The sequence below is a fragment of the Gobio gobio genome (genome assembly GCF_949357685.1).
Source record: "Gobio gobio genome assembly, chromosome: 15".
NCBI lineage: Eukaryota > Metazoa > Chordata > Actinopteri > Cypriniformes > Gobionidae > Gobio > Gobio gobio.
In genome coordinates this window covers 12,565,534-12,582,010 of record NC_137108.1, presented here as the reverse complement: position 1 = coordinate 12,582,010, position 16,477 = coordinate 12,565,534, and the positions used below count along the sequence as shown (strand labels likewise).

At 38.5% G+C, this 16,477-nt stretch overlaps 1 protein-coding gene across 2 annotated transcripts in view; it reads left to right on the top strand.

The window, feature by feature from the left end:
* Positions 1-16,477, top strand: part of cdkal1 (CDK5 regulatory subunit associated protein 1-like 1) — a 491,565-nt gene that overhangs the window by 26,358 nt on the left and 448,730 nt on the right. For both annotated transcript variants that reach the window (XM_079836708.1, XM_079836709.1), the window contains exon 3: positions 387-499. In XM_079836708.1, the coding sequence (XP_079692834.1) occupies positions 387-499 (113 nt within the window). The remainder of the gene's footprint in view (positions 1-386; positions 500-16,477) is intronic.

Sequence of the window (16,477 nt, the reverse complement as noted above, 5' to 3'; positions counted from 1 at the left end):
TTGGATGAATTTGGAGCATGTGGGGTGCTGATTGACCTCAGAATGACCTATAAATGTTGTTTTAATATCTTAAAAACCAAAGCAGCACATGCTAAAATTTACTGGCACAAACCAGCACAAATGGAGTAAATATTGCCATCTAGTGGATAAAGCTTGGAATTAAATGTTTGACTGACTGTCATGGCTGTTATGGCAGATATATAACAGTAATCTTTGCCAAACAATCTTGAAAATGACTGCTTTACAGTGTAGATTCAGATTTTTCTACGTTGTTTTCCGGTATCTTCTTTTGTAGATCTATGTGTATCAGAATATAACATCCAAGCAACCCTCAACAGAAAGCAATCATGGATGATAAACCTTTTAATCTTCTGCCTTATTTACAGTGTAATTCCTGGCACACAGAAGATCTGGGTGAGGACGTGGGGCTGCTCTCATAACAGCTCTGATGGCGAATACATGGCGGGGCAGTTGGCTGCCAGCGGCTATGAGATAACAGGTACTCTTTGTAAATAGACCAGACTGTCTACAGTCAAGGTCAAATTTTATTTATATAGCACCTTAAAAACAAGATGAATGCCGACCAAAGAGCAGCACAACATACATCATCCTGTAAAAATACCCCCATAAACAAATAATAACATAAAATAATAAATACCAGTCATGTACAAATCTAAAGTAAAATATAGATATAAATAATGTGAGTAGAATTATTATAAGAAAATATTTAATAAACACAATATAAAGCAATAAAAAATATTTTTATAAAAATGAGAACTGGTTAATTCCAGAACACAAAGCATTACAGTAATCAAGCCTCATAGAGATGAATGCTTGAATAACAGTGTCTGAATCATTGAAAATTAAGAAAAGTTTTGAGCTGGCTCTGACTACAAAATGTATTTGTCAACTTTAGATTAGGATCAAAGATAACCTCTAGGTTTTTGACATCGGTATGAATATTTGTTTGAAGAGGACCCAGGTGAGTACTGGAATTTTCAAGCAGCTGTGAGGGACAAAACAGAATAACTTCCATCGTTTTCTCATTAAACTGGAGACAATTTTCATCCATCCAACCTTTTAAAGTCCTTTAAATCAAGTCAAGTCACCTTTTATTTATATAACACTTTTTACAATATAGGTTGTTTCAAAGCAGCAGTGATTACAGGAAAATAGTGCTTCACAGTTTGTTTCAGGCAGTACAGCAGATCTAGAAGAAAATAGTGTTATTCAGCTTAAATAAGCATGGTGATGGTTCTTTTCCATTGTAAAAAGTCAAGTCAACTTTTATTTATATAGCGCTTTTTACAATGCAGATTGTTTCAAAGCAGCTTCACAGTAGCCACGTTTACATGCACACTTTTTTGTCATTCCGATTAAAATAATTCAGATTGAAAGATTCGGTGGGCTGTTTACATGAGACGTTATCTAAACCGATCTGGTGTTTACATGTGCTGACTATCAGTAGGAATCATTTTGTGACATGCACACACAGTTTGTCTGCCGCCTCAGATTCGTTACGTATCGTGGATCAATAGTTCTGTGTTGGTAATTTTTATATTTATTTATTTTTCTGTGGGGGGACAGGCAGTAGTTTAACCTAATTTATGTCCTATACAATAGCTATTTCAACAGCTGTGAATGATGAATGCGGAATCAAAAATGAATTCAATTCATTTATTTTGAAAAACACAAAATTAACAATAAAATGCACTCAAATTATTAATAAAAACATAGGATATACGGTGAAACATGAAGCATTCAAGACGTGCTCAGCATCATTACTAGTAGTACTAAACATATATACAGGGAGTGCAGAATTATTAGGCACGTTGATTTTCTGATCATATTTTTTTTCCAGGCACATTTGACCAATTCCAAACCACAGTAATCCTAATAACTACTATTGATTTAGTATTTAATAATGTATAAGTGATATATAATTGTTCATGAAGGCTGGAAATGAAAATCACCTTATATTCAGGTGTGCAGAATTATTAGGCATGTTTTCTTTTACAGATAAATTGAGCCAAAAAAGAGATTTAACTCAGACTGAAAAGTCAAAAAGTATTAAATGCCCATGAGAAGGATGCAATACTAATGCAATACTAGACATTGCAGTTAAGGCATGACCATTGGACAGTGAAATGCTCGTTGGGTCAGCAGGGTCAGACAAAAACAGGTGGTGAAGAAAAGACACCTGTTAACCGCAAAATAATTAAGAATTAAGGTGAAGAATTAAGGGTGAAACCATCAGGAACCCTTTAGTCTCCAGCGCCACCATTTTCCAGAGCTGCAACCTACCTGGAGTCTCCAGAAGTGCAAGGTGTCAGGATCTCAGAGACTTCAGTTAGGTAAAGAATCCTAAAAAATGACCCCCACTAGATAAGAATCACAAGCTGAAGTGTTGTAAAATACATGAAGAAGGTTTTTTATAGGCTTTATAGGTTTTATAGGTTGAGAGTGACTCTTGAAGGACCAGCACCACATCCTCTAGTACCACTGTTTGAAGAATTCATCTTCCAGAATCTGGCAGTATGTTTTGGGAGTTCATTTTAGTCCATCCTGAAGTCCGTTTTGCAGAGATGGACTAAAAATGTAAAACTCCCAAAACGTACTGCCAGATTCTGGAAGATGAATTCTTCAAACAGTGGTACTAGAGGATGTGGTGCTGGTCCTTCAAGAGTCACTCTCAACCTATCTGTCCATAAAGCCTATAAAAAAACCTTCTTCATGTATTTTGCAACACTTCAGCTTGTGATTCTTATCTAGTGGGGGTCATTTTTTAGGATTCTTTACCTAACTGAAGTCTCTGAGATCCTGACACCTTGCACTTCTGGAGACTCCAGGTAGGTTGCAGCTCTGGAAAATGGTGGCGCTGGAGACTAAAGGGTTCCTGATGGTTTCACCCTTAATTCTTCACCTTAATTCTTCATTCTTTTGCAGTTAACAGGTGTCTTTTCTTCACCACCTGTTTTTGTCTGATCCTGCTGACCCAACGAGCATTTCACTGTCCAATGGTCATGCCTTAACTGCAATGTCTAGTATTGCATTAGTATTGCATCCTTCTCATGGGCATTTAATACTTTTTGACTTTTCAGTCTGAGTTAAATCTCTTTTTTGGCTCAATTTATCTGTAAAAGAAAACATGCCTAATAATTCTGCACACCTGAATATAAGGTGATTTTCATTTCCAGCCTTCATGAACAATTATATATCACTTATACATTATTAAATACTAAATCAATAGTAGTTATTAGGATTACTGTGGTTTGGAATTGGTCAAATGTGCCTGGAAAAAAAATGATCAGAAAATCAACGTGCCTAATAATTCTGCACTCCCTGTATTTAAGATGATTAAGGAAAGATACCATAATCAAAAAGGTATAAATATTAACAAAAGTAATTAAAGTAGACTGTGGGTAATGTTACTTAACCAATTTGAAGCAGTTGTTGAACTTTCTTTTTATAGCTAACTTAACTAACGAGAAACAGAGAGCAGCTTGAATGTTCCCCGTTGAAATGGCAGCTCTCAACGTCCACCAGGACTTGTACAGTTTTATAAAAGCTATTTATTATTTGTCGTAAAGTGTAAGAATCACCTCAGAAAAATAAATTATTCTGTCAGGCGCAGTTGAAGCCTAGGACAAACGCTGTCAAAATGAGATGGTGTAGCCAGGCTATGTCTGTGTCATTATTCAAACATCATGTTCATAACATGTTACGAAATAAAAAGTTTAATACCTCAGAAAAATGAACTTTCCTCTCTTGTCAACATTAGCCTGGTGTAAGTGCGGCGCGCGCTCTTCAGTTGTGGACACGCGCGCACTGTATATCACGTCACAGAAAGACGTGCAGCACTCAAAGTAATTGGATAAGATCGTTTACATGGTGGAATTTTTCGTTTGATCGGTTCATGAAAAGGTTTATCCCACCCCTCTCAAACCGATTACAATTTCATTCGGTTTGGCCATATTTATTCCGATTGAGGTGTTTATATGGAGTATTTTTATTCTGATTGGACTTTTAAACCGATTACAGTGCTCCATGTAAACGCACCTAGTGTTAAACAGGAAAATAATGCAAAATAATTTGATCCACTCTGGAGAAAACGGTGATGTCATCTAGCTCCTTTCAATTGTCATACAGTGACAATGTGGGCAGATCAGTAATTTAGTTGATATATAATTAATTTAGTTTAGTAATTAAATTTATTTGGATATTTAGTTGAAAATTGTGTCCCCAACTGAGCAAGCCAAAGGCGACAGTGGCAAGGAACCAAAACTCCATCAGGTGATTCATTAATCAATTTCTAAAGCTACTCTGGAGAAAACCGTGATGTCATATTTCAGCTCATGCTGTCAATGCAGACAGATCAATAATATTTTTGAATATTAAGTGTCCCCAACTAAACAAGTCAAAAGCCAAAGGCGACAGTGGCAAGGAACCAAAACGCCATCAGGTGACAGAATGGAGAAAAAAAACCTTGGGAGAAACCAGGCTCAGTCAGGGGGCCAGTTCTCCTCCGGCCAACGAACGAATAGTGTATGATTTTATGATTCAGGCAGCATTACAGATCAGAAGTCAGATTGGATCAAAACATTCAAAATATTTATTCAGTTCCATCTGGTTGAAGATCGGAGTCATCACGCCAGTATGGAGACGAGTTTGTTGAGGATCAGTGTCACTGGCTGTTGTGTCGATGAGGCCTTCACAGAGGAGAGTCTAGTTGACACAATCTCTGCTGACACTTCAGGGATGCGTTGTGGTTGTGTCTAGGCGCAGGTCCTTCATCTGGTCTGGATACGGCCCGGATATGGCTGACTACAGTAAATCTTGTGATAAACAGAGAGACCACTATTAGCATAGATGCTATTCTTCTTATGATGTAACAAGTATACCAGGTGTTAGGGGAAGTGTTCCCAGTTTCGGCTGACCTAATTTATGCCTAACAATTACGGCTGGGTAAAAAATATTGATTTCTCGATTTTAATCGTTTCTCATTTTTACGAACTGATATTGATTCTTAAATCCCAAGAATCGATTAGTCATCCTGTTTTCAGTTTATGAATGAGCGGGACATTGTTGCACGCCTCCTATCCAATAAATCACAATAATCTTTGTGCTTCGTTACTATTGATTTGAGAAACCGTCTTAGATTTCAAATTATGTCCATTTTATTACGAAATTCAAAAACATAAATACCGTTTTGGCGCTGTGGCGTGAAATCGCTCTGGCTCAGCTCAAGAGAAGAGGCAGCAAAGGATTATTAGGAACACCTGTTCAATTTCTCATTAATGCAATTATCTAATCAACCAATCACATGGCAGTTGCTTCAATGCATTTAGGGGTGTGGTCCTGGTCAAGACAATCTCCTGAACTCCAAACTGAATGTCAGAATGGGAAAGAAAGGTGATTTTAAGCAATTTTGAGCGTGGCATGGTTGTTGGTGCCAGACGGGCCGGTCTGAGTATTTCACAATCTGCTCAGTTACTGGGATTTGCACGCAGAACCATTTCTAGGGTTTACAAAGAATGGTGTGAAAAGGGAAAAACATCCAGTATGCGGCAGTCCTGTGGGCGAAAATGCCTTGTTGATGCTAGAGGTTAGAGGAGAATGGGTCGACTGATTCAAGCTGATAGAAGAGCAACTTTGACTGAAATAACCACTCGTTACAACCGAGGTATGTAGCAAAGCATTTGTGAAGCCACAACACGCACAACCTTGAGGCGGATGGGCAACAGCAGAAGACCTCACCGGGTACCACTCATCTCCACTACAAATAGGAAAAAGAGGCTACAATTTGCACAAGCTCACCAAAATTGGACAGTTGAAGACTGGAAAAATGTTGCCTGGTCTGATGAGTCTCGGTTTCTGTTGAGACATTCAGATGGTAGAGTCAGAATTTGGCGTAAACAGAATGAGAACATGGATCCATCATGCCTTGTTACCACTGTGCAGGCTGGTGGTGGTTTTGTAATTCAAGTGTGTGAGATGTTTTCTTGGCACACTTTATTTTTTATGGTATATTTTAATGGTAAAATGCTTTTATGATTTTAATGGTAAAAATGCAATGGAGAAGGTGACGAACCTAAACGGGCAAAAATTAGGTTTTTTTTCTTAAAAGCAACAAAATCCAGAGCAACAACTCAAGCAAAGCCAACCTCTGTTGTGTTGTAAATAGTTGTGTGATGTATAAATAAATGTTGTTTATATTTATTTACCAAATTAATTAATTTATTGTCTATGGCAACACCACGTATCCGTAACACTCCAGCTCCGCGACACTAGTAGTTTCGGGTGGATGCTGCACATTGGTGGTGGATGAGGAGATTCCCTAGCCTAGAGATTCCCTCCTTCTATGTAAAGCGCGTTGAGTGCCTAGAAAAGCGCTATATATAAATGTAACATTATTATTTTTTATTAAACTTTTGAGTGTCATATTTGTCTGTATGAATGAACAGTTATGCTAATAATTAGAATACTTGCTGTAATTTGAGAATGAGTTTAGCCATCTTCAGTCTGTGCGCTAATAAACCATTACGTGTCATCATAAAAAATGAATTCCTATACCTAGTAATCTGAGTTACAGATAGCAATCAATAAGGCAATAAGCAACATTACCGAATTGTTTTTGTGTCGCGAAAATACAGCCAGTGTAAAATACGTCACCACACACTACTAGTGAATTATAAGTAATGATTGAGAGGGATTATATTGTCTATATGTCCTGTATAGTGAAAATCCTGCATAGTTACACCTTTAAATCTGGCTTTAAACGAAGTGCTTTGTTACTTTTGTAATGATTGAAGATAATGGGGATGTGCTTAAGTCCAGCGGGTCCTGACATATGCTAATGCCGCTGTGCTGTCCTACCCCTGGCAATCCTAATGTCGTTTACATTGGACAACAGCTGCTGTCTTTATTTAATACTTGGTCTGTTTGCCGAGCTAACTGACAGGTGTACGTTTTATTCAAATATCTACCTTTGTCTGAATACAACCTGTCAGCACTTTGCAAAACAAAAACATTATTGCATATGTAATTGCTTTTGAAATTGCATATAAATATTTTCAATATCTGTTTTTGTTCCCTGCCTTTAACAGCATGTTTTTCACAATATCAAAGGCATGACTGGTTTCTGCAGCCGCTTTGAGAGTTATCCTGAAGTACCGTAACACTTCATGACTGCTTTTGATCATAGCACAAAATCATATAAAACAAGTTTTTGTCCTTTGAATCAAAATGTCATCCTAGAATTTTCCAAATTTGACATGAGCAGTAATTTAGAACTCAATGGAAGCTCTGCTGGTAATGTCATGGTAAGGCTGGGCGATATGGCCAAAAAATGATCTTGATTAATTTTTTTTAATATCAGTCTATCGATAATTATTCCGATAAATGTCAAATATTTTTGTTTAAAATTTTAAAATTTCAAATGAGATACATACTGCTGTTCTTTCATTGTCTGGCTATCACCAGACCAAGCTTAATTTAAGATTGAACACTGGTCTGGGGAGGCTGCTATGTAATTTCTACTGCACAAGAGGCGTGATAAACGGGCATAAATTAAATGACTCCGCACGCAATTGGCTATACCTTCAACCAATCAGACCACAAGAGGCTTGATAAACGAGCATAATTCAAATGACTCCGTATGCAATTGGATAGTCCTTCAACCAATCAGACCACAAGAGGCGTTATCAACAGGCAACAACCCAGCAGACTCTTGTTAACGCGCTCGCACTGTGTAATGACAGCGCACCCTTCTCAGCTGCTCCAGCAACGGTCGCAACCCGGAAAAACTATCGGTATGGATTTTTGCCAATAACTAATTGTTTCGCCAATCAGCTATCGGTGCCAATTAATCGGCAAAACCGCTGAATCGGTCGACCTCTAATATTAATAATATTACAGGTTTTTTCTCTTAGAAATCACTTTTGACAGTGAGTTGACAATAGTAGTAGTAGCTTGAGTTAGTAGGATGCAGATGTAAATTTATGTTCATTAAAGGTGCACTATGTGAAAATTTTTCAGTAAAATATCCAAAAACCACTAGGCCAGTGTTATATATTTTGTTCAGTTGAGTACTTACAATATCCCAAATGTTTCCAACTATTTGTAAATCATGAGAGAGTGCTATTTTAACCAAGGAACCGGGACGTGTGAGGGAGTCCCCTGTCAATGGCGTCATATCTGCGTTCCCCTCGGTTTCCGGTTTTATTCTACAGAAACGTTTTACACTCACTGCAGTGTGAACAAGTGTCATAGCAGCCGCCGAGAGAACGCACAGAGTAAAGTCATAACATCATTTTCAACACACTCAGATGTATCTAATTTGATAAACAGAGCTGCGTTACCTAGGAATGAAACGGTATGGAAATTTCACATCACGATTATAGTGACCCAGATTATCACGGTTATCAATATTATCATGGTTTTCTTCAAATGAGATGAAAGTGTTCAAAAAGAACAGATGCACACACTTAAAATATTTCAACAAGTTTTATTTTTGAAAATCAACAAACAACAAATAAATCAAGCAGCTCTATGCACTTTTTTAAGCTAGATTCTATTATGTGGGATTTCCTTCCTTATAATGGCCGTCGTCAATAGCAACGCATAACGCATAAATAATGATTTGGTGTAAATAATAATCTCTAATATTATCTCTGTAAATATATTCTCAAGCAATATTCTCAACAGTGTTCTATCAGCTATTTAAATCGAGCATATTTTTTGTACGAGCCCAAGCAGTATCCTAGTGAAACAATGCATATCCATATTTTCATATGATTTGACAGTTTTTGATTAAATATCTAAAATCCAAAATGTGTGCATCATACCTGACACCTAGATGAACACTTTACAGCTGGTTTTATGACTGTAAGCATCTTCAAATGCTATTAAAGTTAGAAATGTGTATACCAATGTTGCATGTAACTTTAGAGACGGTCCCTAAATTCGCGAATCTCGAACGTCAAGCCAACATTATGCCAGTCATAAAAGCAGAAATGTCGCCGGCGACTGTGTCATAATAAAAGTCCCGCCGGCGACTATGCCATAATAAAGGTCCCGCTGCTCGCGTGGCTTGTTTCGCTCTTCTTGTTAACAATCGCTCCTGCTTCTGCGTCATACTACAGTAATGTTAATAATCACATCCATGAACGTGATTTCTGCCCGAGTCCTATCCCAATTCTTTTCCACCGGCTGTGAGGTGAAGACCACATGTCCCAAGATTCTGCACTCAAACTTGCCGTCATCAAACTACGCCTTTGTTTTGAATAGGCGACCTCTAGTGGACAGAAAAGTTATAGTGCACCTTTAACAAAAACATGGACATCTGTAAAAATGGTAACAACCTCATTTTTATATGGTAAAATTGAAATATTCTGAGTTTTATTAAAATTAACAATTGGTCTTCCATAGTATCATACATTTAGATCATGATAACCACAGTTAAAACCATGCATTTAGCTCTTCACTACCATGGCAAAATGTATCTATATGGTTTCTATGGTGTTTGTATTGAAAACAGTAGCCTAAAAGCATTTAGTATAAATGCTCAAATTCTATAGTTAAATAAATATACTGTAATAATTTTCTATTACTTCTTTAATATATTAAATGCATGTCTACATTAATAATAAAATACAATTATGTAATATATCTCACATTTATGCCACAGTACCATGGTGCAGTTAGTGTTACAACAGTAAATCCATGGTAAATTATGGACAAGATTAGGGCTGCAGCTATCGATTATTTTAGTAATAGAATATTCTACTGATTATTCCATCGATTAATCGAGTAATCGGAAAAGCACTTTTTCTTCATTAAAGAGCAATGCTAAATATACAAGAGAAAATAAGACTGGTATCTTCAGTGGTCTAAATACACAATTTTGGTGTCATCTTAAAGGGTAACTAAACCCCAGCTCAGCGCTTAACTCCACCCACTGGCAATATTTTTAAAATGCTGGAAAAGTGGGCAGAGCCCAGCGGAGACAGAGGGGATTAACCAAGGGCAGGACTGAACGGAGGGCGTACACCTAAGACCTGCTGTGACAGATTGATTGACAGTTATCTGACTCGCGAGTCGCAAAGATGGAGAATGACTGGAGTGACGGCAGTAGTTTTGCAACAGAGCGGTCATTCTCCCCCACCTTCCCCTGAAGTGGAGGAGGGTGAATTGTCTGTAGACACAGACCCGGAGCCTTATCAATGCGAGCCGCTGGCTCAAACTGCGTTAACTCCCGATGCTAGCGAAGCAGCGCAAGAGAGAATGAGACTGACCTAATCTATGAACAGTCAAATCCTTATACTGAATGCCACTAAAATAGATCAGATACATACAATGTATTTTCATTCAAGTTAACTGAATCAATAAGCAGCGCAGGACCAATAAGTTAAAACCTAATAGCCTATTATAAAAAGATTTCCTCAAATAAAAGTTAGACTATATACGCCAGCACATTACGGTGTTGTTGTTCGTTACCATGACAACCACTTGCTTGTCAAGGTTTGAAAGTGCTTCTCATGTATGAAAATTATCTGTACACATGACGGGCGGCAATAATATCGCAAGGAAAGCCTGACGTGTACTGACAACTGCATTATTTAACCTTATACTACGGGGCCATTGAATGCTTGAATCTGATTGGTTGATGAACGTTCTGAGGTGTGCAATTATTTTCTGGGAGACGCACAGCGAACGTAGTTCCAGGCAGCTCTTGACCGCATTACAGTTCCATATCACTTCGCATAGTTAACTGTAATAACGGAAATTACAGGACTAAAAAAAAACACCATGACAGACGATTTTCCTAAAGTTAATTTTAATATTTACGGGAACTATAAAACGTTCAACAAATGGGCGGCAGGAGTATTAGACGGTCCAGATGAAGAACAACATAAACGGAAGCGGACATCAAAGACAGCCGGCAACAACAAAAGACATAAAATGATTAGCGAAGAACAGCTAGACATACTCGAGGGAGAAAAACACGAAGAAAACACCAAAAAAACAACAGCTTGGGCAGTTAATGTGTTTAACGACTGGCTTAAAGCCAAAAATACGTCTCTGGATGAGGTAGAGAGAGAGGGGGCATCCACTTTAAATACCCTGCTGCGAGCTTTCTATGCCACTGTCCGAAACGCATCCGGCGCAGAGTATTCAGTGTCAAGTTTTATTTCCCTTAGAGCTGGACTGAACCGCTATATATCCAAATACAACATCATTGGTCAATCGGAATTTAAGTCATCCAACGACGTATTCAGGGCCGTCCTCAAAAAGTTTCGAAAGGCTGGGAAAGACGTCAGTACTCATCATCCTCCCATCTCCACTGCTGAAATACAGCGCATTCGTCACTCTCCGTATCTGTCACCAGACACAGCAGCCGGACTGGTTCGCAAGGTCTGGTTTGACATTCAGCTGAACCTGGCGAGGAGGGGGCGTGAGGAAAATCGAGAGTTAAGACAGCATTCATTCGTTATTAAAAAAGATGAACATGGAGGTGAATTTGTTTGCTTGTCTTATAATGCAGAAACAAAAAACCACAAAAAGCCCAACGATCCCAAAAAAGACTGTTACCGAGGATTCATGTCTGCCAACACAAGTGACCCCCTTTGCCCAGTTAAAAGCTTCAAAAAGTACCTCACTAAATGCCCACCTGATGCCACATCCTTCTATCTTCATCCTCTGAAAGCGACACAGGAGGAGCTTGACAGGCGAGAGTTCTGGTATTCTCACGAACCCATGGGTGTGAACTACCTCGGAAATATGCTTCCTTGCATCTGCGAGGCAGTGGGGTTATCCAAAAGATACACCAACCATTCATTAAGAAGCACAGCAGTTCAAATACTGTCTGAAGCAGGGCTGGAGAGCAGGCAAATCATGTCTGTCACAGGGCACAAGTGTGAAACAAGCCTGAGAAGCTACTGGGCACCTTCAGCAGAAGAAAGAAAACCATGGAGCCTGATCCTCTCAGGAAACAAAAATTCAAACGCCACAGAAAATCAAGGCCGGGACCAACAGGAAAAGACAATCTCCACTACACAGCTCCCTGCGCTTGATCTGCCATTTTCAATGTCTAATTTTACAATTAACGGAAGCGTGCAGTTTAATTTCAATAAATAAAACATGTAGGTCTAGATAAATAAAGTTGTAGCATGAATCAAAAAGTAAATATAATACAGCTGGTAGGCCTGCTGCATGATTTTTTCCCCCGTTATTATTGCAGGTACAACAAATAATATAGATATGCCTAAGGCCTTTTGTGTTTCATTCATTTTTGCAAAAAAAAAAAACAAGCAAAAAAACAGAATGCAACGATTTAATAATAATTAAATGAATATATATACATTCACAAGCTTTTCTGTCTCATTACTGCAATCACATGTGCTCGCACACATACACTACAGTTTGCACAAAAAGGTGTTTTCAGCGCTGACCTGATGATTTGATCAGTTAGCCTATAGGCCTATATAGTGTAGCAACTTAATGTCTACATTGTCTACACATGACATTTTTTCCACTATAGCGAGGTAATAACAGCGCTGTTTAGAGACGCACAGAGGTAGCCTCTCGCTCTCGCTCTCGCTCTCGCTCTCGCTCTCGCTCTCGCTCTCGCTCTCGCTCTCTTTCGGAACTAGCAAAAGAGCCGTTGGATGAGACGCGGAAGAAATAGTCCTACTCACAATAACGATAATCGGATCGATGTCTTGAGGTGTGGTAACCGTAGCATAAGCGGAATAATTGACTCCGGGCCGTTCAATTATTAGAATGATAATGCACACCCGAGGTGTAACGGCCACTCCGCTTCGCGTCGTGACCGCATCACCACCTCAGGTGTGCATTATCATTCTAATAATTGAACGGCCCGTCGTCAATTATTCCTTACATATTTTCTTCATTACAATGTTAAAGCAAGTGTCAAGTAAGTTTCATTCATAATGTTTCTACTTCATGTAACATGAGAGTTCATACTGGAGTGAAGCCGTTCTTATCATGTGATTGGGGAAAACCTTTCTGAGAGCATGGTGAGCTTGTGCCAGGGGCGTGGTAGTGAGCCGTTGGAAGAACCATCATACGCGATGACCTACAACGTCCAATAGGAAAATTCAACTGCAGTAGCCACCATTCAACCTTAAGAGGGCAGCACTTAGACGGTTTTACACCATATATTACAGAATTAAAACACTTTATACCCAAATGTCAAAACATTTACTCGAATTAATGAGCAGCATTAATAAAGCTCCAGTCTTGCAGATCATTAACTAAAAAAAGTTGGTCTAGGGCAGTGGTTCTCAAACTTTTTATACCAAGTACCACCTCAGAAAATATTTGCCTCTCCAAGTACCACCATAATGACCAACATTAAAATACAGTAGTGTAGTAGGCCTAACTATTCAGCTACAGCTCTGCACAGTTCAAAAACGAGGCGGTTTATTCCCTAATAGGAATATTTTTTTGTTGTCAGCCACTTTGACATTATAAATACACAGTTTGTACATTGACACTGCACTGTACTTACATACAGGTAAATAAAATAATGATGAAATTAAAATGTGTTATATCTAAAAGTTAAATTAAAACTCTCATGTACTTAAATGTAAAAAAAAAACTTTACTCAAATAAAGATGAAATTAAACTGTATTGTTTTAATTTTAATTTATATTTAAAGTCAAAATTAAACACTGTCTGCGCTGAAACCACGCCCACTAGCGGGAAAGCAGCAGTTAGCCCTTAGCACACAAGACAACTGGGCAGTGGCACGTACTGCAACGATGGCACCAGATGTTGGCGGGACGGGCGGATGAAGTCTTGCGTCGGTCCGGCAGTGGATTATAAGTGAATCCCAGTCGTCTCCGATGAACGTTTGTAAAACTATCCGGTGTAAAACGATCACTGCAGAGGCTGGTGTTGGTGGTGTTCAAGGTAGCTGTTCACAAAATTAATCCACCTCTTCTTGATATCTCTTCTATTGATATTTTGTTTTATACGTTTTACAATTAGGTCATATGCATTTACGTGATGAAGGCATAACTAGCTAGCTAACTGTAGGCTGTAGTAACTAACGGTAGTGAAAGCAACGTGCGATTGAACGGGCGAACTGATGCGAATGTGCTCTAATGGTTAAGCTCTAGTTATTATAGTGTTAGGGGATGGCCGTTTTAGTACAACACAGTTCACATTCTTTGTAACGTGTTTCAGCAATACTTTTCTAACCTTATAATGTGTTTATAATAGAAACAAATTTTAGAATTGCCTTACAGCAACTTTAATTTAGTGATTCCTCTGCGTACCACTAGAGGGAGCCCGAGTACCACACTTAGAGAACCACTGGTCTAGGGTTTAGTTACCCTTTAAAGGAAACCCTTTGAAGTTTCATAAACCGCTGCTAAAAGTGATAATCATTTAAGTATATGTTGTCCAAAAAGTAATACCCCCCCCCCCCCCATTTCTTTTTTGATTTTTTGGGTTATAAATTCAGTTTTGAAAGTGTGTAACTCAGGCCCTGTGTGCTCTAGCACCCTGCAGACAGTTTGGGCTGTTTCCACTAGATTCCAGAAAATAGTGGGAAAAATAATTTTTGTCTGTATCATGTTGTATGCAAGATTTATACAAAGGGTACCAGAGTAATTTAGTGTAAATAAGTTACTTTGTAAAACAAATGCCAAAGTGATGCATATCTCCAGAAAGTGGAGGCTAAGCTTTCAAATGGTACCACATATGAGGTCAGAGCTCCTCCACAGACATTTAAAATTGAAAGTATATACATGTCATTCCTGTACAGGGTCTGCAGAGTTTAAGTAGTTAAAGGGTTAGTTCACCCAGAAATGAAAATAATGTAATTTATAACTCACGTTCATGCCGTTCCTCACCCGTAAAACCTCCGTTCATCTTTGGAACACAAATTAAGATATTTTTGTTGAAACCCGATGGCTCAGTGAGGCCTGCATAGCCAGCAATGACATTTCCTCTCTCAAGATCCATTAATGTACTTAAAAAATGATTAAAATCAGTTCATGTGAGTACAGTGGTTCAATATTAATATTATAAAGCGACGAGAATATTTTTGGTGCGCCAAAAAACTAAACAACTTGTATAGTGATGGCCGATTTCAAAACATTGATTAGTTTCACTTTCGATTTAACGTTCGTTGCCGATTCCACACATTTTTTCCTTCTCGTGTCGACTTTTCTTTGCCAGTAGAGCGTGTACTTTGACGTGCAAGTTAAAAGCTGCACGCTGACTGGCTGTTTTCACTTTTTTATTTCTGCTGTTTGATTGGGTGTTAGATTAATCCATATCGAGAGAAAATGTCCAGAGTTGATCATCCTTATCGACATGAATTTTATCGCGATTTGATATATCGTTTATCGGTCCAGCCCTATGTCATGGTATGACTTATTTCCGTAAAACTTTCCACGCAATGAAAGCGTTTTATTTCAACATTAGTGACCATGCAATGACTTGGCAGCTTTATCAATGGCTTGAGCGGTTTGACTCCAGGACTATTGCTGTCTCGATAGAGAGCTGTCGCTCATATGAATAGCAGTGGCCGTCCTGAGGTGAGCTCAAACATGGGTTGGTCAAACGAGTGCAATCCAGTGAAAGGCGGTAAAGAGTGCAACACGTATCTGTGAAGGAAAGCGGATATCGCTCTATATCAGACACACACACACACACACACACACACACACACACACACACACACACACACACACACACACACACACACACACACACACACACACACGTGTATAAATAAATCAATATACAACATTTGGAAATATATCAAGATATCAATTTTTAGCGATATCACACATGCATGCTCTAGCCCCTGCTGTTAGTTTCAGGGTGCAGGTTATATTTAATTATTTTTTATGGGGAGTCATTTAGGTGAAAGCAGGATCAGAAGACTTGATAGTCTTACAATTCTATGAGTTATGAGGCCAGAGTAGAGTGAGAGAAAATGCAATAAAAAGTGTATCTGACAGCATCTGCCTCCTTTCTCTCACTCATCTGAGTCAACATGTATTGCTTTAATGACTTTAAACTATTTAATGATCTCGTTTTAGGCTTCATTTGAGCTGTTGAGAAATGGTCACTATGGCTTATTACAATATATAGGGTGGAGTATCTTCTGACTGTCTGACCCCGCACTTTTTTGTGAGGGGCAGAAAGTTGGTCGTGATGTAGCACCTTATATCTGCTGGGTGTTTAGACAAACACTTTACCACATCTTAATCTGTGAAGCAGAATTAATAGTGAGAAAGAATGGACTTCACAGCTGCTGACCTATTCTCTGGTGGATCTTCTGAGAAATATTTCTCATTGCGTGATGTGAACTATGGACTAAGCATAAAATAAGCATACAATCTGTTAAGCATAAAATATTATATATATAGAGATATAGATATATATCCATCTTGATGAATAGCAGCCCAGTGATTTGTCGAACATCAAAGTG